Raw genomic sequence first — 26046 nt, 5'->3', positions numbered from 1 at the left:
CATAACCAGGTTTGTATTCCCCAATAACCTTCGGCAGCTAGAGTCCGGATTTCTTGGCGTTCACAGTTTCGATCAATCTGTTTACATTCGTTTTCAATTCGGCTGTAGTATCTTTTGTTACCCTTTAGAATTTAGTTTGGTTGGAGAGCATGAGGTTCATTTTTGTAAGATATTCGTCTTTTTTAAGAAGCGACTCAACTGCTTGCTGACTCTTTATGTACCTTGTGCTTTCAGCTGAAGTCTCCAGAGGAATTCGTTTTCATTTATGTTTTGTGTTAAAGAAGTAAGTAGAGATGTATGAAGCATACATACATGATTAATGAGGATTAAGAAGGAAAATGAGAATGTATAACAGTGTATAACTCATTACAGTAAAGTATCAGTGTATTTCAGGCGGTCCCATCAGCATGAAGGAAGGTGAAGGAGCTTCCCCTGACAAGCAGGTGAAGTGTGAGGCCTCGTCTCGCTTCAACCAGTATTACAGTACCGTGGCAGGTGAGTGTGTGTACCGTCGCACGGGTGGGGAACAGTGTACCGTGACAATGGGGAAGAGTTTACCATGACAATGAAGTTGTACCATGACAGGTAAGGTACGGTACCGTGTCTAATCATCCCCTTCCCCGTAGTCACCCTGGCATCGCTGGCGATGGGCACGGCCATGGGGTACACCTCCCCTGCCGGACCGCTGATAATGGGCACGCCGGGGGCGCTGAACCTGTCACAGAACCAATACGACTGGTTCCTCTCCTCCATTAATCTTGGGGCAGCCGCTGGAGGACTGCTGGGCGGCTGGGGCATCAATACCCTGGGCAGAAGAGCTACCATCCTGGTCTCCTGCCCACCCTGCCTAGCTGGCTGGGCGCTCATAGGTACGCCAAGAACGTGGACAATATTTTGTGGTTGAATTTTTATGTTATTTCTATCAAAATAATTCCAACCTACATATGGACAAGAAATGAGATGTGAGGTAATTATGAGGAGGAAACGTTAGGCCTATGTGAGTATGTATTGAGTGGAAGGGACATGAGGCAGACTAACAAAAGGAGTATGAGGACAAGGAGCTGGGGTATGAGGACAAGGAGCTGGGATATGAGGCCAAGGAGCTGGAGTATGAGGACAAGGAGTTGGAGTATGAGGACAAGGAGTTGGAGTATGAGGACAAGGAGCATGGATATGAGGACAAGACGCTGGATATATGAGGACAAGCAGCTAGGGTATCAGGGCAAGGAGCTGGGGTATAAGGACAAGGAGCTGGGATATGAGGACAAATAGCTGGGATATGAGGACAAGGAGCTGGGATACAAGGACAAGGAGCTGACACTTGAGGACGGAGTGAAAGACAGTGCCCATTGGACCTCGATCTTGGACCATCGGGGATCGAACAGCGACCCTGCAAGTAGTGACACAGCTACTCACCAGGCCAAATGGAGGTCGCGAATGACAGTAACGACGCCTCGTTACGACATAACAAACTTACAGGACGACTAGAAACGACCTGAAACGACTTCATCACTTATTTCTTGTCTGTGTGTGGGCTGGATGATGCGTGTGCCAGCCACCTGAGTGTGACTTAAGCCGTGGAGATACACTTGACTCGAGTGCCTCAGTCAACCGGAATGTGCTTTGTCTCCAAGGGTCGTCCTCGAACTTCGCCATGCTGCTGGGAGGACGAGTAGTGACTGGAGTGTGTGTCGGGGTGACAAGTGTGGCTGTACCCACCTACATTGGAGAGATCGCCTCCCCTCATATCAGGGGAGTGTTAGGTGAGTCCTCGCCTCAGGTGCCATGTTTCATGAGGCTCGCGGGAGGCCTCGAACATTTTTGTATCCCTTTACGGAACCTGTGCATCTTTTTGTCAATCATGATGGCTTAGTTTGCATATAGTATATTGTTGTTGTTGTTTTTTTGAGATATATACAAGAGTTGTTACATTCTTGTACAGCCACTAGTACGCGTAGCGTTTCGGGCAAGTCCTTAATCCTATGGTCCCTGGAATACGATCCCCGCCGCGAAGAATCGTTTTTTCATCCAAGTACACATTTTACTGTTGCGTTAAACAGAGGCTACAGTTAAGGAATTGCGCCCAGTAAATCCTCCCCGGCCAGGATACGAACCCATGACATAGTGCTCGCGGAACGCCAGGCGAGTGTGTTACCCCTACACCACGGAGACTGCTAGGTGAAGTCTCCGAAGCTAACTGAGCTTGTTAGCGAGCTCAGAAGCGCTACGAGGTTGCTTATGACAGTGTCTTATGACATCTTGGGGTTGGGAAAGTTGCCACGCTTGTCAACTGTTTATTTAAATTCAAACTAAACCGCCGTGATGGAGAAAAGATGTACAGGTTTCTGAAGTGCACACCTAAACGCTTGATAAATCCTGACCCACCTCTTCTTATATATTAATTTTTCCACAAATAATGTTTACACTGACAATATCAAGATCTTCAAACCATGATACAATTATTGAGGCCATACGATGGGATCGAACCCTCGCGTCCCTGGACTCCTCAGCCACACTGCCGGCTGCACCAAGAACATTTCCCTCAAGACTTTCTCACAGAAAGATTACGTCGTTGAGATTACATTGTCTAACCTCAAATTACATTTTGAATATCTTACAAAATTCCAATCATGCAAACACTGTTTTATTCTCTACCAGTTAGCCCAATCACTTGGGGTGGACGGTAGAGCGATGGTCCCGCGTCATGCAGGTCGGCGTTCAATCCGCGACCGTCCAAGTGATTGGGCACCATTCCTTCCCCCGTCCCAGCCCAGATCCTTGTCCTTGTATTCCCTGCCAGCGCCACATATTCCCTGCCAGCGCCACATATTCCCTGCCAGCGCCACATATTCCCTGCCAGCGCCACATATTCCCTGCCAGCGCCACATATTCCCTGCCAGCGCCACATATTCCCTGCCAGCGCCACATATTCCCTGCCAGCGCCACATAGTCATGTTGTGTCAGAAGGTTCTCCTCATAACTTGCTATCCTCATAATACCTCACCTGTCAACTGTGGTTGGTGTGTACCGAGGGAGTGGAGTCCAGCTGATGTTGTCCGTCGGGGTGGTGGTGGTGTACGGTGCTGGGGCCGCCGTCGGCAGCTGGAGGTGGCTGGCCTTCTGCTGTAGTGTTGTTCCCTTGTTGTGCTTCGCCCTGGTCATCTTCACCCATGAGTCTCCGGCCTTCCTCGTCTCCAGGGGCAGGGACCAACACGCAGCAGCCGCTCTACACTACTTCAGAGGTAATGTGTCTCTGTACTCCTCTAGTTCTGCTTTGCCGGGGGCTGAGCTTCGGGTCTTGGGGGCCCCGTCTCTAAAATGTCAATTAATTGGTGTACAGGTTACTGAGTTTATTTAGGTCAGTCAAATCTAGATTTGAATGTGAGTGAAGTCTGTCTCCACAACATCATTGTCTAATGGAGGCAGACCGCATACACACTTTCATATACTGTGTGTGTGTGTGTGTGTGTGTGTGTGTGTGTGTGTGTGTGTGTGTGTGCGTGTGTGTGTGTGTGTGTGTGTGTGTGTGTGTGTGTGTGTGTGTGTGCGTGTGTGTGTGTGTGTGTGTGTATTCACCTAGCTGTGCTTGCGGGGGATGAACTCTGCTTTTTCGGCCCGCCTCTCAACTGTCAATCAACTACTTTTTTTCCCACACCACACACACATACACACCCCAGGAAGCAGCCTGTGACAGCTGACTAACTCCCAGGTACCTATTTACTGCTAGGTAACAGGGGCATTCAGGGTGAAAGAAACTTTGCCCATTTTTTTTCTGCCTCGTGCGGGAATCGAACCCGCCCCACAGAATTACGAGCCCTGTGCGCTATCCACCAGGCTACTAGGCCCCCCTGTGTGTGTGTGTGTGTGTGTGTGTGTATTGGTCCCGCCTCTCAACTGTCAATCAACAGGTGTACAGGTTCCTGAGCCTATTGGGCTCTATCATATCTACACTTGAAACTGTGTATGGAGTCAGCCTCCACCACATCACTTCCTAATGCATTCCATTTGTCAACCACTATGACACTAAAAACGTTCTTTCTAATATCTCTGTGGCTCATTTGGGTACTCAGTTTCCACCTGTGTCCCCTAGTGCGTGTGCCCCTTGTGTTAAATAGCCTGTCTTTATCTACCCTATCAATTCCCTTGAGAATCTTGAATGTGGTGATCATGTCCCCCCTAACTCTTCTGTCTTCCAGCGAAGTGAGGTTTAATTCCCGTAGTCTCTCCTCGTAGTTCATACCTCTCAGCTCGGGTACTAGTCTGGTGGCAAATCTTTGAACCTTTTCCAGTTTGGTCTTATCCTTGACTAGATATGGACTCTATGCTGGGGCTGCATACTCCAGGATTGGCCTGACATATGTGGTATACAAAGTTCTGAATGATTCCTTACACAAGTTTCTGAACGCCGTTCGTATGTTGGCCAGCCTGGCTTATGCCGCTGATGTTATCCTCTTGATATGGGCTGCAGGAGACAGGTCTGGCGTGATGTCAACCCCCAAGTCTTTTTCTCTCTCTGACTCATGAATTTCATCTCCCTGATGATACCTTGTATCTGGCCTCCTGCTCCCTACGCCTATCTTCATTGCATTACATTTGCAATAATGTAATGTAATTACTGGGGGTAAATCCTTAACTGTAGCCTCTGTTTAACTCAACAGTAAAATGGATACTTGGTTGTAAAAACGATTCTTCGCGGCGAGGATCGTATTCCAGGGACCTGCCCGAAACGCTAAGTGTAAACTCTAACAACCATTTGTTCGACCATTCCTTCAGCTTGTCCAGGTCTTCTTGAAGCCTTAAGCAGTCTTCCTCTGTCTTAATCCTTCTCATAATTTTGGCATCATCAGCAAACATTGAGAGAAAGGAATCTATACCCTCCGGGAGATCATTTACATATATCATAAACAAGATAGGACCGAGTACAAAGCCCTGTGGGACTGCATTGGTGACTTCACGCCAATCTGACGTCTCACCCCTCACTGTAACTCTCTGCCTCCTATTGCTTAGGTACTCCCTTATCCACTGGAGCACCTTACCAGCTACACCTGCCTGTCTCTCCAGGTTATGTATCAGCCTCTTATCGGTACTGTGTCAAAGGCTTTCCGACAATTCAAGAAAATACAGTCCGCCCAGCCTTCTCTTTCTTGCTTAATCTTTGTCACCTGGTCGTAGAATTCTATTAAGCAAGTCAGGCAAGATTTACCCTCCCTCAATCCATGTTGGTGATTTGTCACGAAGTCCCTTCTCTCCAGGTGTGTTGCTAGGTTTTTTCTCACGATCTTCTCCATCACCTTGCATGGTATACAAGTTAAGGACACTGGCCTGTAGTTCAGTGCCTCTTGCCTGTCGCCCTTTTTGTATATTGGGACCACATTTGCCGTCTTCCATATTTCTGGTAGGTATCCCGTCTCCAGTGACTTACTATACACTATGGAGAGTGGCAAGCAAAGTGCCTCTGCACCCTCTTTCAGTACCCATGGGGAGATCCCGTCTGGACCAAAAGCCTTTCTAACATCCAGATCCAGCAGGTGTCTCTTGACCTCCTCACTCGTAATTTCGATCCCTTTCAAAGCCTCCTGGTTTACTTCCCTTTCTCCTAGGACAGTGACATCACCTTGTTCTATTGTGAAGATCTCCTGGAACCTCTTGTTGAGTTCTTCACACACCTCTTTGTCATTCTCTGTATACCTGTCCTCGCCTGTTCTAAGTTTCATTACCTGTTCTTTCACTGTTGTTTTCCTTCTGATGTGACTATGGAGTAGCTTTGTGTTACGGCCACTATGGGTCGCAACCGGGTTCTTTGCTGGAGGAACCAAAGTACTAGTATCCGACCCCAAGTCGGTAGTGGCTTTCAAGGAGCGAGCTTGGTAATGCATGTAAAACACAAGGCGGGAGTTGAAAGGAATACGACACTTCATCAATTATCAATATATTCACTTATTGTCACTTTCCCATCACCTTAAATAGAATCATAAACGAAGTATTACTATACTGATATATACACATGTGTCGCTCTCATAGGACACTAAGCGCTCCTCGATGCTCATACAATGCAGCCTTGTCAACTTCCGTGTTTCCTCAACACACAGTACCGTCCTCAACCAGTACTGGGAAACACCAACGAGTCTACCCTAGCCACGGGCCAGCCTGTCTACAGTCTCACTAGGTGCTCCATGTGAACGCCCACAATCACTCTCCAGCCTGGTGCTGGCAGAGAACATCAGCCTCGCGCTGCTGGGCCTCTACACGAACAAATACAAGGGTAGTGAACCCCTGGCAGGAGCTTCTTGCAACTAGCTAGTTACACTCCTCCGTAGCACCTCACTGTCGGGCGTCTCTTCCTCTAGCCAGTCCCGGGATACTCCGAATTCTGTCACTGCCACTTCACAGGCAGACAGCTGATACTACTCAGTTCCTCTTCGACGGCGGCTCACTGCTCACGTAAAGTAGAATGGAGTAGAGCAACCCGTTCTCGCAAATTCGTAAAGTCAATATTGACTTATTAACTACGTGCTTAGGTGATATACTAAACATAATAGATACCAATAAAAAGATTCATAGAAAACACCGACCTTACCTAACCTTGTTAGTATCTTAAGATAAGCATCTTATTGCTTCGTAATTACAATTATTACTTAACCTATACCTATTATAGGTTAGGTAATAATTGTAATTACGAAGCAATAAGATGCTTATTTTAAGATACTAACAAGGTTAGGTAAGGTCGGTGTTTTCTATGAATCTTTTTAAGGGTATCTATTATGTTAAGTATGTCACCTATGCACATATTTAATAAGTCAATATTGACTTATTAAATTTGCGAGAACGGGTTGAGTAGAGAGAAAATAGGCTGCCCTGGGTAGACTGCTTGTCTCCGTACCCCTGGAACCCTACGTCGCCTCTGTGGATACAGACACGTCATCACTGGCCGGTACTTGTGACACTAGGAAATACCACTTATGGACACTGGCATTGACATACAACTCAATATCTCAATAGATGGCGCTGATATTGCTAGTCGCCACCTCACCAGAGGTCAGCTACAGCGACTCTTCGGGTTGACCAAGGCAGGAATCTAGAGTCTCTTTCAGGTATCATACTGCCACCACCAGATGGCGTCGTCCATTTTGTGGGGGTTGAGGGAGCGGACTCACAGATGGCGTTGACGTCGCTACTCCATGCTCCGACGATGGAGTCGGGCTCGTAACACTTTGGTTCGGTCTTGGCTTTGTTTTCTATATCATTTTCATAATTTTTCTCTGCTTCTCTTCTCACCCTGACGTACTCATTCCTGGTTCTCTGGTATCTCTCTCTGCTTTCTGGTGTTCTGTTATTCCGGAAGTTCCTCCACGCCCTTTTGTTCAGTTTCTTGGCTTCCATACATGCCCTATTATACCATGGATTCTTCTTTTGCTTCTCGGATTTTTCCCTTTGGGCCGGGATGAACCTGTTTACTGCCTCCTGACACTTTTGGGTAACATAGTCCATCATATCTTTTACAGACTTATCTCTGAGGTCTGTGTCTAAAGGTATTTACCTTAGGAAACGTCTCATCTCCTCATAGTTCCCCTTTCGGTATGCCAGCTTTTTGTTTCCTAGTTCTTTTTGGGGCGAGATATGAGTGTGTGTGTGTGTGTGTGTGTGTGTGTGTGTGTGTGTACTCACCTAATTGTACTCACCTAATTGTGCTTGCGGGGGTTGAGCTTTGGCTCTTTGGTCCCGCCTCTCAACTGTCAATCAACTGGTGTACAGATTCCTGAGCCTACTGGGCTCTATCATATCTACATTTAAAACTGTGTATGGAGTCAGCCTCCACCACATCACTTCCTAGTGCATTCCATTTATTAACTACTCTGACACTGAAAAAATTCTTTCTAACGTCTCTGTGGCTCATCTGGGTACTAAGTTTCCACCCGTGTCCCCTTGTTCGTGTCCCACCCGTGCTGAAGAGTTTGTCTTTGTCCACACCCTTTGGGGCCTCGTAGCCTGGTGGATAGAGCGCAGGACTCGTAATTCTGTGGCGCGGGTTCGATTCCCGCACGAGGCAGAAACAAATGGGCAAAGTTTCTTTCACCCTGAATGCCCCTGTTACCTAGCAGTAAATAGGTACCTGGGTGTTAGTCAGCTGTCACGGGCTGCTTCCTGGGGGTGGAGGCCTGGTCAAGGACCGGGCCGCGGGGACACTAAAAGCCCCGAAATCAACTCAAGATAACCCTGTCAATTCCCCTGAGAATTTTGTAGGTGGTTATCATGTCTCCCCTTACTCTTCTGTTTTCCAGGGATGTGAGGTTCAGCTCCTTTAGCCTTTCCTCGTAGCTCAATTCTCTCAGTTCCGGGACGAGCCTGGTGGCATACCGCTGAATCTTCTCTAACTTTGTCTTGTGTTTAACTATGTATGGACTCCAGGCTGGAGCTGCATACTCCAGGATTGGTCTTACATAAGTGGTATACAGGGTTCTGAAAGATTCCTTATACAAGTTTCTGAAGGCAGTTCTTATGTTGGCCAGTCTAGCATATGCCGCTGATGATATTCTTTTGATGTGGGCCTCTGGGGACAGGTTCGGTGTGATATCAACCCCCAGATCCTTCTCTCTATTTCACTCTTGCAGGATTTCCTCTCCCAGATGATACCTTGTGTTCAACCTCCTGCTCCCTTCGCCTAATTTCATCACCCTACACTTTCCCGAGTTGAACTTTAGCAACCATTTTCTAGACCATTCTTCCAGTTTATCCAGGTCATCCTGTAGTCTCTGTCTATCTTCATCCGTCTTGATTCTTCTCATAATTTTTGCATCATCAGCAAACATCGAGAGGAATGAGTCTATACCCTCTGGAAGATCGTTCACATATATTAGAAACAGGATGGGTCCAAGTACTGAGCCCTGTGGGACTCCGCTGGTGACATCTCGCCACTCTGATGTCTCCCCCTTCACCGTTTCTCGCTGTTTCCTGTTGCTTAAGTACTCCCTTATCCACTGGAGCACCTTCCCTTTTACTCCTGCCTGTTGCTCCAACTTTTTTTAACAGCCTTTTATGGGGTACTGTGTCAAAGGCTTTTTGGCAATCCAGGAAAATGCAGTCGGCCCATCCTTCTCTTTCCTGCCTAATTTTCGTTGCCTGGTCATAAAATTCTATTAAACCTTTGAGGCACGATTTACCATCTTTGAACCCATGTTGGTGGTGCGTTACAAAGTTATTTCCCTCCAGATGCTCTACGAGCCTTTTCCTCACGATCTTCTCCATCACCTTGCATGGTATACAAGTTAAGGAAACTGGCCTGTAATTCAGTGCCTCTTGCCTGTCACCCTTTTTGTATATTGGCACCGCATTAGCTGTCTTCCAACTTTCTGGTAAGTCTCCTGTTTCCAGTGACCTGTTATACACCATAGAGAGTGGCACACTTAGTGCTTCTGCACCTTCCTTTAGTATCCATGGTGAGATTCTATCAGGCCCAACAGCCTTTGTCATATCCAGCTCCAGCAGACACCTTTTGACCTCATCACTGGTGAGGTCAAATTCCTCCAAGGTTGCTTGGTTTGCCGCCTCCTCATTTAGTGCAGGGGCTTCTCCTTGTTCTATTGTGAAGACCTCCTGGAATCTCTTGTTGAGTTCTTCACACACCTTGTCATTCTCTGTGTATCTGTTCTCCCCTTTCCGCAGCTTCATCACTTGTTCCTTCACTGCTGTTTTCCTCCTGATGTGGCTGTGGAGCAGCTTTGGTTGGGTCTTGGCTTTACTCGCGATGTCATTTTCAAACTGTCTCTCTGCTTCTCTCCTCACTCTGATGTACTCATTTCTGGCCCTCTGGTATCTCTCCCTGCTCTCTGGTGTTCTGTTATTTCTGTAGTTTCTCCATGTTCTTTTACTCAGTTGTTTCGCTACCTTACATTCCTGGTTGAACCATGGGTTTTTCTATTGTTTTTCGTTTTTCTCCTTTTGGACGGGGATAAATCTGTCTGCAGCTTCCTGGCACTTTTGGGTGACAAAATCCATCATGACCTGCACATTCTTGTCTCTAAGTTCTGTTTCCCATGGTATTCCCCTGAGGAAGTTCCTCATCTCGTCATATTTTCCTCTTCGGTAATTCAGTCTTTTCCCCTCCACTCCCATCCTTGGATAGGTTATCCCTACCTCCACCAAGTACTCAAAGGTCAGTACACTGTGGTCACTCATTCCTATGGGGGCTTCAACTTTGACTTCCCTTATTTCTGACTCATTCAGGGTGAATATCAAGTCGAGTCTAGCTGGTTCATCATTGCCTCTCACTCTTGTGGGTTCCTTGACATGCTGGCTCAGAAAATTCCTTGTTGCCACTTCCAAGAGTTTAGCTCGCCACGTATCTGCACCACCATGTGGGTCCCCATTCTCCCAGTCTATCTTTCCATGGTTGAAATCACCCATGATTAAGAGTCTTGAGCCATTCCTGCAGGCAACTGAAGCTGCTCTCTCTATTATATTAATGGTTGCCATGTTGTTCCTATCAAACTCCTATCTAGGTCTTCTGTCATTTAGGGGAGGGTTGTAAATGACTGTCACTATTATCTTAGGTCCACCCATTGTTATAGTTCCTGTTATGTAACCTCTGAATCCGTCACAGCCCGGAATTTCCATCTCATCAAAACTCCAGTCCTTCCTTATCAGCAGGGCCACTCCTCCACCTCCTCTCCCTTCCCTCTCTTTCCTTACTATATAAAAGTCCTTTGGAAACACAGCATCTGTTATGACTCCTGACAATTTTGTTTCCGTTAGTCTTATTACATCAGGGTTTTCTTCTTGCGCCCTTTCTGCCAGTTCACTTGCTTTATTGGTAATCCCATCAATGTTTGAGTACATTACCTTGAAGCTCACTTTCTTATATCCAATTTCACCCACACTCCCCACAAGTGTAGGAGGTTGTTCTATGGTCATTGCTACTTGGGTAGGCTCATCCTCCTGTGAGGTAGTTGCCAGGGGTTCAGGGGGAGGTGGAGTAGGGGGTGGAGGGCTTAGGTCTTCCTCAGGCCTGCTTGGGGCAGGAAGAAGTCCTGTGTGTGTGTGTGTGTGTGTGTGTGTGTGTGTGTGTGTGTGTGTGTGTGTGTGTGTGTGTGTGTACTCACCTAGTTGTACTCACCTAGTTGTGTTTGCGGGGGTTGAGCTCTGGCTCTTTGGTCCCGCCTCTCAACCGTCAATCAACAGGTGTACAGATTCATGAGCCTATCGGGCTCTGTCATATCTACACTTGAAACTGTGTATGGAGTCAGCCTCCACCACATCACTTCCTAATGCATTCCATTTGTCAACCACTCTGACACTAAAAAAGTTCTTTCTAATATCTCTGTGGCTCATTTGGGCACTCAGTTTCCACCTGTGTCCCCTTGTGCGTGTTCCCCTTGTGTTAAATAGACTGTCTTTATCTACCCTATCAATCCCCTTCAGAATCTTGAATGTGGTGATCATGTCCCCCCTAACTCTTCTGTCTTCCGGCGAAGTGAGGTTTAATTCCCGTAGTCTCTCCTCGTAGCTCATACCTCTCAGCTCGGGTACTAGTCTGGTGGCAAACCTTTGAACCTTTTCCAGTTTAGTCTTATCCTTGACTAGATATGGACTCCATGCTGGGGCTGCATACTCCAGGATTGGCCTGACATATGTGGTATACAAAGTTCTGAATGATTCTTTACACAAGTTTCTGAATGCCGTTCGTATGTTGGCCAGCCTGGCATATGCCGCTGATGTTATCCGCTTGATATGTGCTGCAGGAGACAGGTCTGGCGTGATATCAACCCCCAAGTCTTTTTCCTTCTCTGACTCCTGAAGAATTTCCTCTCCCAGATGATACCTTGTATCTGGCCTCCTGCTCCCTACACCTATCTTCATTACATTACATTTGGTTGTGTGTGTGTGTGTGTGTGTGTGTGTGTGTGTGTGTGTGTGTGTGTGTGTGTGTGTGTGTGTGTGTGTGTGTGTGTGTGTGTGTGTGACACCTTCCATCTCCACCCACCAGGAAAACACCACAACATCAGTGAGGAACTAGAGAAGCTGCAGTCCTTCCATCAGGAGACTCAGGAGAGAGGCCCAGTCTCCCTGAGGGACCTGTCGGAGCCCAAGAACTACAGACCGTTCATGATCTGTCTCTCCCTGTTGCTCTTCTCCCAGTTCTGTGGTATGACTCCCGTCGTCTTCAACATGGCCACTGTGTTTAAGGTGAGTTGGTGAGAGACTAAGACGAGGACGCAGACTACTTCGTTAAAGGACTTGATCTTTTCAGCGAATCATGTTTTGGTTGGCGTTCGATCCCCGATGGTCCGAGAGATTGGGAATCGTCACGTCATCCTTAAATTATATCCCAGCTCCTTGTTCTCATATCCCAGCTCCTTGTTCTCATATCCCAGCTCCTTGTCCTCATATCCCAGCTCTTTGTCCTCATATCCCAGTTCCTTGTCCTCATATCCCAGCTCCTTGTATTCATATCCCAGCTCCTTGTCTTCATATCCCAGCTCCTTGTCTTCATATCCCATCTCCTTGTCCTTATATCCCAGCTCTTTGTCCTCATATCCCAGCTCCTTGTCCTCATATGCCAGCTCCTTTTCCTCATATCCTAGCTTCTTGTTCTTATATCCCAGCTCCTTGTCCTCATGTCGCAGCTCCTGGTCCTCATATCCCAGCTCCTTGTCCTCATATTCCAGCTACTTGTCCTCATATCCCAGCTCCTTGTCCTCATATTCCAGCTACTTGTCCTCATATCCTAGCTCCTTGTCCTTATATCCCAGCTCCTTGTCTTCATATCCCAATTCCTTGTCCTCATATCCCAGCTTCTTGTCTTCATATCCCAGTTCCTTGTCTTCATATCCCAACTCCTTATCCTCATACCCTAGCTCCATGTTCTCATAACCCAGCTCCTTGTCCTCATATCCTACCTTCTTGTTCTTAAATCCCAGCTCCTTGTCCTCATGTCGCAGCTCCTGGTCCTCATATCCCAGCTCCTTGTCCTCATATTCCAGCTACTTGTCCTCATATCCCAGCTCCTTGTCCTCATATTCCAGCTACTTGTCCTCATATCCCAGCTCCTTGTCCTCATATTCCAGCTACTTGTCCTCATATCCCAGCTCCTTGTCCTCATATCCCAGCTCCTTGTCCTCATATTCCAGCTACTTGTCCTCATATCCCAGCTCCTTGTCCTCATATTCCAGCTACTTGTCTTCATATCCCAGCTCCTTGTCCTCATACCCCAGCTCCTTGTCCTCATATTCCAGCTACTTGTCCTCATATCCCAGCTCCTTGTCCTCATATTCCAGCTACTTGTCTTCATATCCTAACTCCTTGTCCTTATATCCCAGCTTCTCGTCCTCATATCCCTTCTAATGTCTATGGCACTCGTGCCGCATACGGCAAGCCAACTAATGTTGCTGCCTTATGATTTGTTAAATATCTGTCAGCCTCGTAGCCTGGTGGATAGCGCGCAGGACTCGTAATTCTGCGGCGCGGGTTCGATTCCTGCACGAGGCAGAAACAAATGGGCCAAGTTTCTTTCACCCTATGCCCCTGTTACCTAGCAGTAAATAGGTACCTGGGTGTTAGTCAGCTGTCACAGGCTGCTTCCTGGGGGTGGAGGCCTGGTCGAGGACCGGGCCGCGGGGACACTAAAGCCCCGAAATCATCTCAAGATAACCTCAAGATAAAATCATTGGTGCCGCAGCAAAAGTCGAGAGTAAAATAACTTTATTTTTCTCTGTTATACTTTATAAAAGATTTTATTATGAACCCAAATATATAATATTTTTAATAACTAATAACTATTTAATAACCCACAGTCATATTTTTTTGTTGCTTATAAAGTAATATATTATTATTTAACAATTATATTACTTTCAATTGTCTTGTTAAAACCATTATTATAAATTATTTTCTACAGGATTTGTTTGCATCTGTGTTATACTTGTGTTATCAGTAAACACTAGGATACAGGCAAGTAAACAGCAGGGCTCATTTGTCCTTAGAAAAGTTCATTATTATTGTTAGAAAAGTTCATTATTATTGTTAGAAAAGTTCATTATTATTGTTAGAAAAGTTCATTATTATTGTTAGAAAAGTTCATTATTATTGTTAGAAAAGTTCATTATTATTGTTAGAAAAGTTCATTATTATTGTTAGAAAAGTTCATTATTATTGTTAGAATAGTTCATTATTATTGTTAGAAAAGTTCATTATTATTGTTAGAAAAGTTCATTATTATTGTTAGAAAAGTTCATTATTATTGTTAGAAAAGTTCATTATTATTGTTAGAAAAGTTCATTATTATTGTTAGAAAAGTTCATTATTAGTGTTAGAAAAGTTCATTATTATTGTTGGAAAAGTTCATTATTATTGTTAGAAAAGTTCATTATTATTGTTGGAAATTCATTCATTTTTTACTTCCTTGTAATTACTGTGCACGTCATAAATGACATATATTAAGTTATATGTTATCATTAACATATGAGAGGGCGCGCTAGTGTGGCTTTACATGAATGTAACAACTCTTATATGTGCAAATAAATAAATAGCAAAAGGTATTGGCTGCCTAAACGGACCTCTTTAAGAAAGACTTGAAGCATTTTGTTCTCATTCTCCATCAACACAAATAGTGAGATACAAACATAATAATTGTAAAATATAATCTGTGGTTCAAAATAATGATGGGCACGGTAGATCATTTTTTTGCTTTTTGTTTGTAAAGATTATTGTCAATTTTGGCACAGTCTTTTAAAAAGGTGCCGCCTGAAGGTGCCTGAAGGTGCAAAGGTGTCTGCCGCCGCTTTTAAAAAGGTCCTCCCCTGCCGCCTGAGGACCTTTGGTACCAAAATTCCAGGGTTGATTAAAATCATTTTGATCCTTTGTAAAACTAAGATATGTATATATATATATATATATATATATATATATATATATATATATATATATATATATATATATATATATATATATATATATATATATATATATATATATATATATATATATATGGCTGAAATTTACTCCTATAATTTTTTCTTGGTTCTTTGTTTCTCTGTCTCTCTCTCACACAAGAACCCCCGTTCTGCAGGACTCGGGGGTGGCGTTGTCAGCGAATGTGAGCGCCCAGGTGGTAGGGTGGGTGCAGGTGGTGGGCACAGCGGCCGCCTCCGTCCTCATGGACAAGGCTGGCAGGAAGGTCTGGCTCCTCGTCTCCACGGCCGGCACGGCGGCCTCCATTGGTGAGTTCTCTCCACCTGCGTTCTCTCTGTTCTGTGTTACCTTGTGAGGTAAACTCCTGTCACCGTATGGCTTGTGGCTTGCTTAGGTATCAATAGGAGCTGCCTCGCATGGGCCAATAGGAGCTGCCTCGCATGGGCCAATAGGAGCTGCCTCGCATGGGCCAATAGGAGCTGCCTCGCATGGACCAATAGGAGATGCCTCGTATGGGCCAATAGGAGCTGCCTCGCATGGGCCAATAGGAGCTGCCTCGCATGGGCCAATAGCAGCTGCCTCGCATGGGCCAATAGGAGCTGCCTCGCATGGGCCAATAGCAGCTGCCTCGCATGGGCCAATAGGAGCTGCCTCGCATGGGCCAATAGGAGCTGCCTCGCATGGGCCAATAGGCCTGGTCCTCCACCCAGAGAACATTACAACAGCCGTGTTCCAGAAGAGGTTCAGAGTCTTTGTTGGGTACCAGTCAGGAACCTCTGACATCTCTGTTTACTAACAGCGTCCACATCTTGGTCACTAGGACGACAACTACGACCTCTGGCCACGTTCATTCCACCCAGCGGCCGACCCCACAGACGCAGTCATTACTTTTAACACGCTGCTCATTCAAAATTGAATTTGTTGACAAATATAAATTAATATTATTATATATATTAGTACATCGTATATATTTAGGCTTAGGTTAGATTAGGTGTATATAGCGCCGGATAAACCATTATGTTATCATACAGATGATTATATATCCGGATTAAACGTTATTTTATAACACAGATATTTATATATCCGGATAAAACGTTATTTTATAACACAGATATTTATATATCCGGATAAAACGTATTAAAATATGATAACTATCATTCTAAAAACGAAGCTGCTGACAACATAAGGTGGAAATCATTCCTTATAGTCCTCTTCACCCCCCCCCCCTACATCTGGGTCAAGGTGACTGTAGGTGAAAGCATGTTGCACGAGGCTCCACCACACCATGTGGAAGGGATAAGCATACTAACAGTCCTCTTGATCCAAAGCTTCAGAACACCCTCCAATACCCAAAGGGTGTTTGTTTGACTTGTTTCTGCTGGAGACTGACAAAAATGTTAGAGCAGTCTAAGGCTTATGGTCCTACTGTTCCTGATAACTTATCTTTAATCTCTCCTATAGTTGATTCAGATATTAGGACCCTGAAGTTTTGACCTCTACCATCAGTGGTCAGTGTGTGTGTGTGTCACTCTACCATCAGTAGTCAGTGTGTGTGTCACTCTACCATCAGTGGTCAGTGTGTGTGTGTGTCACTCTACCATCAGTAGTCAGTGTGTGTGTCACTCTACCATCAGTGGTCAGTGTGTGTGTCACTCTACCATCAGTGGTCAGTGTGTGTGTGTGTCACTCTACCATCAATGGTCAGTGTGTGTGTGTCACTCTACCATCAGTGGTCAGTGTGTGTGTGTGTCACTCTACCATCAGTGGTCAGTGTGTGTGTGTGTCACTCTACCATCAGTGGTCAGTGTGTGTGTGTCACTCTACCATCAGTGGTCAGTGTGTGTGTCACTCTACCATCAGTGGTCAGTGTGTGTGTCACTCTACCATCAGTGGTCAGTGTGTGTATCACTCTACCATCAGTGGTCAGTGTGTGTGTCACTCTACCATCAGTGGTCAGTGTGTGTGTCACTCTACCATCAGTGGTCAGTGTGTGTGTCACTCTACCATCAGTGGTCAGTGTGTGTGTCACTCTACCATCAGTGGTCAGTGTGTGTGTGTGTCACTCTACCATCAGTGGTCAGTGTGTGTGTGTGTGTGTCACTCTACCATCAGTGGTCAGTGTGTGTGTGTCACTCTACCATCAGTGGTCAGTGTGTGTGTGTCACTCTACCATCAGTGGTCAGTGTGTGTGTGTCACTCTACCATCAATGGTCAGTGTGTGTGTGTCACTCTACCATCAATAGTCAGTGTGTGTGTCACTCTACCATCAGTGGTCAGTGTGTGTGTCACTCTACCATCAGTGGTCAGTGTGTGTGTCACTCTACCATCAGTGGTCAGTGTGTCTGTCACTCTACCATCAGTGGTCAGTGTGTGTGTCACTCTACCATCAGTAGTCAGTGTGTGTGTCACTCTACCATCAGTGGTCAGTGTGTGTGTCACTCTACCATCAGTGGTCAGTGTGTGTGTCACTCTACCATCAGTGGTCAGTGTGTGTGTGTCACTCTACCATCAGTGGTCAGTGTGTGTGTCACTCTACCATCAGTGGTCAGTGTGTGTGTCACTCTACCATCAGTGGTCAGTGTGTGTGTGTGTCACTCTACCATCAGTGGTCAGTGTGTGTGTCACTCTACCAAGTGTAGTCAGTGTGCGTGTCACTCTACCATCAGTGGTCAGTGTGTGTGTGTGTCACTCTACCATCAGTGGTCAGTGTTTGTGTCACTCTACCATCAGTGGTCAGTGTGTGTGTCACTCTACCATCAGTGGTCAGTGTGCGTGTCACTCTACCATCAGTGGTCAGTGTGTGTGTGTGTCACTCTGCCATCAGTGGTCAGTGTGTGTGTCACTCTGCCATCAGTGGTCAGTGTGCGTGTCACTCTACCATCAGTGGTCAGTGTGTGTGTGTGTCACTCTACCATCAGTGGTCAGTGTGTGTGTGTGTCACTCTGCCATCAGTGGTCAGTGTGTGTGTCACTCTGCCATCAGTGGTCAGTGTGTGTATCACTCTACCATCAGTAGTCAGTGTGTGTGTCACTCTACCATCAGTGGTCAGTGTGTGTGTCACTCTACCATCAGTGGTCAGTGTGTGTGTCACTCTACCATCAGTGGTCAGTGTGTGTGTGTCACTCTACCATCAGTGGTCAGTGTGCGTGTCACTCTACCATCAGTGGTCAGTGTGTGTGTCACTCTACCATCAGTGGTCAGTGTGTGTGTGTCACTCTACCATCAGTGGTCAGTGTGTGTGTCACTCTACCATCAGTGGTCAGTGTGTGTGTCACTCTACCATCAGTGGTCAGTGTGTGTGTCACTCTACCATCAGTGGTCAGTGTGTGTGTCACTCTACCATCAGTGGTCAGTGTGTGTGTCACTCTACCATCAGTGGTCAGTGTGTGTGTCACTCTACCATCAGTAGTCAGCATGTGCACCTTAACCCATCATCTCACACACGGTCCAATGATAAGCTCATGTCGTTGTCTCAGTTGGTCTAGGAACTTACTTCTACCTGAAGAAGGAAGACAGTGTGTGGACGTCTGAGAATCTGGACTGGCTGCCACTCGCCTGCCTCGTGGTCTTCATGGCTGCCTTCTCCCTGGGCTTGGGTCCTGTTCCATGGGTCACCTTTGGTGAGTCACTTTAGATGGATATGTTATGACGTGTATTTTTACGTTTAAATGTGTGTCTGCGAGTCTGTAGACTTTTAATTAAGGAGAACCTCTTTCTCACCCAACTTTTCCCAATAATTGGTGTTGGGTACATGCCCAACATGGATTGGGGCAGACGAGTATAGCATGGCAGAGAGCCTTCAGAACCCCTGTGATCTTTCTGGTGACTCAGACCTGCATGACCTGGAAGACATTCTAAAAAATTAAATTTAAAATCATTTTTTCTTATTAATTAGTAAAACATTATGCACTGATGTCTGCAAAATTTGTCAAATAATTTTTCCTATCATAATTTGGCTCTAATAAACAAACATATATGTTCATTACATTATCAATTCTTTTCGCTGACCTTCTATCCATCAATGCACATCTTCCCTGACCTCTCGAGTCAATTGTGGTCACATGACCCCAAAATGTGTACCTGCATAGAGATACCTATTACATAGTTACTTGATACACAGAGACACATGTGATACATACTGGTGAGAGAGAGAGAGAGAGAAATACAGAGAGAGAGAGAGAGAGAGAGAGAGAGAGAGAGAGAGAGAGAGAGAGAGAGAGAGAGAGAGAGAGAGAGAGAGAGAGAGAGAGAGAGAGAGAGAGAGAAATACAGAGAGCGAGAGACAGAATAAGAGAGACAGAGAACAATTGACAAACAAACAGGGATACAGAAAGTCAGAGACAGAGAGACAAACAGTCAGACAGATTTTGCTACAAATATAACTAATGAACCTCATAGTAGTTGGCATTTCCTTTCATATTATGCAAAGATCAGCGTTCAGTCCTGCCAAGACTTGGGCTTCAGAGACGGCGTGTGTAAGAGTGTTGCTGTTGACACTGAACAACACACATGCATATGTACCTCCCTCCCCCCCCCCCCTCCCCCCCTCCCTCCCCCCCTCCCCCCCCCCTCCCCCCTCCCCCCCCTCCCCCCTACCCCCCCCTCCCCCCCCCCCGGGGTAATCTACAATGTTTACAATATCAACAACAGGAGAGATGCTTCCTCATGAGGTGAAGGCGGTTACTGGCAGTCTGGTCTCTTGTGCCGTCCGTATAGCAGCCTTCGTCAGCACCATCACCTTCGTCCCTCTGCAGGTGGGTCACCATCACCCTCCAGGTGTGTCACTATCACCTTCGTCCCTCTGCAGGTGGGTCACTATCACCCTCCAGGTGGGTCACTATCACCCTCCAGGTGGGTCACTATCACCCTCCAGGTGGGTCACTATCACCCTCCAGGTGGGTCACTATCACCCTCCAGGTGGGTCACTATCACCCTCCAGGTGGGTCACTATCACCCTCCAGGTGGGTCACTATCACCCTCCAGGTGTGTCACTATCACCCTCCAGGTGGGTCACTATCACCCTCCAGGTGTGTCACTATCACCCTCCAGGTGGGTCACTATCACCCTCCAGGTGTGTCACTATCACCCTCCAGGTGGGTCACTATCACCCTCCAGGTGTGTCACTATCACCCTCCAGGTGGGTCACTATCACCCTCCAGGTGTGTCACTATCACCTTCGTCCCTCTGCAGGTGGGTCACTATCACCCTCCAGGTGTGTCACTATCACCTTCGTCCCTCTGCAGGTGGGTCACTATCACCCTCCAGGTGTGTCACTATCACCTTCGTCCCTCTGCAGGTGGGTCACTATCACCCTCCAGGTGTGTCACTATCACCCTCCAGGTGGGTCACTATCACCCTCCAGGTGTGTCACTATCACCCTCCAGGTGGGTCACTATCACCCTCCAGGTGTGTCACTATCACCCTCCAGGTGGGTCACTATCACCCTCCAGGTGTGTCACCATCACCCTCCAGGTGGGTCACTATCACCCTCCAGGTGTGTCACTATCACCCTCCAGGTGGGTCACTATCACCCTCCAGGTGGGTCACTATCACCCTCCAGGTGGGTCACTATCACCCTCCAGGTGGGTCACTATCACCCTTCAGGTGGGTCACTATCACCCTTCAGGTGGGTCACTATCACCCTCCAGGTGGGTCACTATCACCCTCCAGGTGGGTCACTATCACCCTCCAGGTGGGTCACTATCACCCTCCAGGTGGGTCACTATCACCCTCCAGGTGGGTCACCATCACCCTCCAGGTGAGTCACCATCTCCCTCCAGGTGGGTCACTATCACCCTCCAGGTGGGTCACCATCACCCTGCAGGTGGGTCACTATCACCCTGCAGGTGGGTCACTATCACCCTCCAAGTGGGTCACTATCACCCTCCAGGTGAGTCACCATCACCCTCCAGGTGTGTCACTATCACCCTCCAGGTGGGTCACTATCACCCTCCAGGTGGGTCACTATCACCCTCCAGGTGGGTCACTATCACCCTCCAGGTGAGTCACCATCACCCTCCAGGTGTGTCACTATCACCCTCCAGGTGGGTCACTATCACCCTTCAGGTGGGTCACTATCACCCTCCAGGTGGGTCACTATCACCCTCCAGGTGAGTCACCATCACCCTCCAGGTGTGTCACTATCACCCTCCAGGTGGGTCACTATCACCCTCCAGGTGGGTCTCTTTCACCCTCCAGGTGTGTCACTATCACCCTCCAGGTGGGTCACTATCACCTTCGTCCCTCTGCAGGTGGGTCACTATCACCTTCGTCCCTCTGCAGGTGGGTCACTATCACTCTCCAGGTGCGTCACTATCACCCTTCAGGTGGGTCACTATCACCCTCCAGGTGGGTCACTATCACCCTCCAGGTGGGTCACTATCACCCTCCAGGTGAGTCACCATCACCCTCCAGGTGTGTCACTATCACCCTCCAGGTGTGTCACTATCACCCTCCAGGTGGGTCACTATCACCCTCCAGGTGGGTCACTATCACACTCCAGGTGGGTCACTATCACCCTCCAGGTGGGTCACTATCACCCTCCAGGTGGGTCACTATCACCCTCCAGGTGAGTCACCATCACCCTCCAGGTGTGTCACTATCACCCTCCAGGTGGGTCACTATCACCCTCCAGGTGGGTCTCTTTCACCCTCCAGGTGTGTCACTATCACCCTCCAGGTGGGTCACTATCACCTTCGTCCCTCTGCAGGTGGGTCACTATCACTCTCCAGGTGGGTCACTATCACCTTCGTCCCTCTGCAGGTGGGTCACTATCACCTTAGTCCCACTGCAGGTGAGTCACTATCACCCTCCAGGTGTGTCACTATCACCCTCCAGGTGGGTCACTATCACCTTCGTCCCTCTGCAGGTGGGTCACTATCACTCTCCAGGTGGGTCACTATCACCTTCGTCCCTCTGCAGGTGGGTCACTATCACCTTAGTCCCACTGCAGGTGAGTCACCATCATCCTCCAGGTGTGTCACTATCACCCTCCAGATCACTCACCATCACCCTCCAGGTGATCGAGTTACCATCACCCTCCAGATGATTAACCATCACCTTCCACTTGACTCACCATCACCCTCTAGGTGACTCACCATCACACTTCAGGTGAGATCTTAGATCAGGAGGGTAGAAATAGCCTAAGCTTCTCTATCCTTTTGAGATGTATTTCTTTCTTGTCTTAATAAACATACTTGAACTTGAACTTGATCTTAGATCACAGAGTTTACAGGCAACACAAGCTAGTGGAGTGAAAGTGAACTGTTTACCTGAGAAGACGCAAGAGGTCACTCTCCAGAGAGTAGACCATTAACCGTGGAATAAGAAAAAATGGCTACGGTTCCCTTGTATTAATTCAACATTGATGAATAGTTTAGTAATAACAGTAATTGTTGTAATAGCCAGTCTGGGTTAAGTACTTATGTTAAGTTAACATGAATGTAGAGTTAAGATCAAGGCTCGTATGCTGTCAAAGAGACATTAACGTCATTTAGAATAGGGGACCAGTTCGTCAGGCTCCGTCTCTGACCCACCTTGGGGTCGAGGTCATGCGGCCGGGAAGACCACAACCTTCCGTATTGTTAATTCATAAATTGTAAAATTTAAGTCACTATTCAATATTGTAATTGGAAGTAGCCGGTGTAACACCAACTGGAAATATAATGGAAACTAAACTAATAATGTAAACACTTCTATAAAATATTAACTAAATAATATAATGTATGTACACTACTACTTATCCTGAGTAACACTTCCTATCGGTTGCACTTGGTAACACTGTTATTGAACACTGTAATATGAGTTGACATATGATGGTTACACCGGAACCAAAGGTACACTGCAAAACAAGGAAATGCTACACTGGATTAAATAACGCTGCCACCATCTGCCTTGACCATTGAGACTATATCAAGCAACGAGGTAAGAAACATTGCTTGACTTGGAGAGTACTTTCTATGACTGTCATTAATTATGGGACGGTTGTCAGCCACTATATCCAAAAGGCTAAGAGGATTCAACAATTGACACAGACGGGAAATTTAACATGAGTTTATTGAGAACAAAATTATGTCAATCACCACTTATAAATCCTACTCTAACACTGTCCAAAAGTTAAGAAATTTGGACATGGAACAAAACCTGAGATCACACACATTACCTTAAGACCTCTGTCTCTCCCTGGCTGTGAAGTGTTCTTCACAGACCCGCTCTTGATCCCGGTGTCCCACACTCTGTCCCTAAGTCTCTACAGGACCAATATATATACCCTCGAAAAAGGGGGCGGGGAAGATTTACTGTTGCTACCTAGATAAAAAATGTCAGGGGGGTCGGGCCATACGTGCACAAACACTTAAAAATATTTCAATTAAGCTTGTTTGACATTCACCATACACTCTTCAAGAGAGGAGTTATTAATTACGTGTGTGACTGACCTCTGACCTGGCCAAAAGGGGGAGATCCATGGATGTTTACACATAAGAATCTGGGGTCTAATTCCATTGCAATGTTTGACAAGAGTATCATGAAATATTACATACTTGAAACTAGCTGACTAAGACTAACCCAGGAATTTTTTAATCAACATACAAGATAATCTGGAGGTCATCTGGGCTGACCTCTTGGAGAAAGCTTCCCTGGCTGTGAACTCTAAGGGGGGGGGGGTCATGCATGTTACACCGGGCCCAAGAACCTAAGGAATTACCATCAGTTTCAATAGTAATTCAATCAACTGGGTGGCCAGTAAATAAGATTAGCTTGTTCAATTAACTCTGCTTACTAGTTCTGGCAAGCAGAGAGGCTGGCGGAGTAATCTTAGTTAGCGTCACAGTCTGGGAGTCAGAGAGTGGATCAGTGTGGAGTGGACAGCTGGTAGGGCAACATCTCACCGCCAGAAGGCCAGGCGAACATCAGGCTGGTCTTAAGATAATGGTAAAGTGCTTAATGGTTTGGTACAGTTCATTTTAGATCCATTAATTCAGTGCCTCTAGTTTAGGAAATATTTCACTAGGATGTATTTCAGTTTAGGAAGTGTTCAGCGTAGGGAATGCCGGTTTAATTTGTCCCATTACCATTAATCATAATTCAATAAACTTGTTGATTAATTTCTAATTTTGTGTTTTGAGTTCACACATAAGAAATAGATATTTTCTTTGCCACAAAAGTCCACGAGCCGCTGGTTATTGAATGAGTCGCCGAGGTACTTCTAAGCAAGCCTATTCTATTTAATATTGGAAATATTCACTTGGTTTTCAAAACGTAAATCATCCCTCTCTTTTCAATTATTTGGGGATCCATATTCTAAGAAATATATCTAATTGACAATTTCCTGTTTCATCGTCAATTAGGTGGTTAATCAGGGTGAAGTGGACTCAGGTGGTGGCAGGTGAGAAGATCTCAAGAGTGTGCTAGGGACCTTGTACAGTGTCTCGTGTGTGTGTGTAGCATCTCTTGGCGCTCAAATGTCTAAGATCACGAGGAGTGGACTGAAGGCTGCAGTAGAACTCTGAGGTCTTTATGTATAGTTAACTAAGGGCGGGCTAGTGGACGGAAGAGGGGCATTACCCTGGGTCCCATTACACTATCACCCTCCAGGTGGGTCACCATCACCCTCCAGGTGGGTCACCATCACCCTCCAGATCACTCACCATCACCCTCCAGGTGGGTGACCATCACCCTCCAGGTGGGTCACCATCACCCTCCAGGTGGGTCACCATCACCCTCCAGGTGGGTCACCATCACCCTCCAGGTGGGTCACCATCACCCTCCAGGTGGGTCACCATCACCCTCCAGGTGGGTCACCATCACCCTCCAGATCACTCACCATCACCCTCCAGATCACTCACCATCACCCTCCAGGTGGGTCACCATCACCCTCCAGGTGGGTCACCATCACCCTCCAAATCACTCACCATCACCCTCCAGATCACTCACCATCACCCTCCAGATCACTCACCATCACCCTCCAGATCACTCACCATCACCCTCCAGGTGGGTCACTATCACCCTCCAGGTGGGTCACCATCACCCTCCAGGTGGATCACCATCACCCTCCAGATCACTCACCATCACCCTCCAGATCACTCACCATCACCCTCCAGGTGGGTGACTATCACCCTCCAGGTGGGTCACCATCACCCTCCAGGTGGGTCACCATCACCCTCCAGATCACTCACCATCACCCTCCAGATCACTCACCATCACCCTCCAGGTGGGTCACTATCACCCTCCAGGTGGGTCACCATCACCCTCCAGGTGGGTCACCATCACCCTCCAGATCACTCACCATCACCCTCCAGATCACTCACCATCACCCTCCAGATCACTCACCATCACCCTCCAGGTGGGTCACTATCACCCTCCAGGTGGGTCACCATCACCCTCCAGGTGGGTCACCATCACCCTCCAGGTGGGTCACCATCACCCTCCAGATCACTCACCATCACCCTCCAGATCACTCACCATCACCCTCCAGATCACTCACCATCATCCTCCAGGTGGGTCACTAACCATCACCCACCAGATCACTCACCATCACCCTCCAGGTGGGTCACCATCACCCTCCAGGTGGGTCACCATCACCCTCCAGGTGGGTCACCATCACCCTCCAGGTGGGTCACCATCACTCTCCAGATCACTCACCATCACCCTCCAGATCACTCACCATCACCCTCCAGATCACTCACCATCATCCTCCAGATCACTCACCATCACCCTCCAGATCACTCACCATCACCCTCCAGGTGGGTCACTAACCATCACCCACCAGATCACTCACCATCACCCTCCAGGTGGGTCACTAACCATCACCCACCAGATCACTCACCATCACCCTCCAGGTGGGTCACCATCACCCACCAGATCACTCACCATCACCCACCAGATCACTCACCATCACCCACCAGATCACTCACCATCACGGCCTAAGACGTCGCCTCTCTCCTACAGGCCAGCCTGGGGGAGCCTGGTGTGTACTGGCTCTACGGGGCGGTGTGCCTGCTGGGGCTGGTCTACACTCTCCTGATGGTGCCGGAGACGAAGGGCATGACCCTCCACCAGATCAACATGCACTTCCACCACCCAGACTCTGTAAACGCCTCGAAGATGGACCCTGCAAACTGTTCCTCGTCGCAGTTTGCATCGTAA

The 26046-nt window shown here is 47.2% G+C and overlaps 1 protein-coding gene across 1 annotated transcript; it reads left to right on the top strand.

Moving 5' to 3' along the window:
- The first annotated feature begins 407 nt into the window (after window positions 1-407).
- On the top strand, window positions 408-26046 carry LOC123757670 (solute carrier family 2, facilitated glucose transporter member 8-like). The gene is made up of 9 exons (XM_069327455.1): window positions 408-495; window positions 591-869; window positions 1635-1763; window positions 3033-3242; window positions 11981-12180; window positions 15059-15209; window positions 18378-18521; window positions 19552-19655; window positions 25849-26046. Exons 1-9 carry the CDS (start codon window positions 408-410, stop codon window positions 26044-26046), a joined length of 1503 nt encoding a protein of 500 aa, XP_069183556.1.

Source organism: Procambarus clarkii, chromosome 19, assembly GCF_040958095.1.
Source record: "Procambarus clarkii isolate CNS0578487 chromosome 19, FALCON_Pclarkii_2.0, whole genome shotgun sequence".
Taxonomy (NCBI): Eukaryota; Metazoa; Arthropoda; class Malacostraca; order Decapoda; family Cambaridae; genus Procambarus; species Procambarus clarkii.
Note: the sequence above shows the minus strand (reverse complement) of the source record. Positions and strands in the feature narration are given on the sequence as shown.

What these genes read in the sequence shown, in the direction of transcription:
- LOC123757670 (XM_069327455.1), top strand. Translation starts at nt 408, where the DNA reads ATGAAGGAAGGTGAAGGAGCTTCCCCTGACAAGCAGGTGAAGTGTGAG. An exon ending in ACATGGCCACTGTGTTTAAG is followed by an intron (nt 12,181 to 15,058) that starts GTGAGTTGGTGA and finishes CCCGTTCTGCAG; the next exon opens with GACTCGGGGGTGGCGTTGTC. An exon ending in CGGCACGGCGGCCTCCATTG is followed by an intron (nt 15,210 to 18,377) that starts GTGAGTTCTCTC and finishes TCGTTGTCTCAG; the next exon opens with TTGGTCTAGGAACTTACTTC.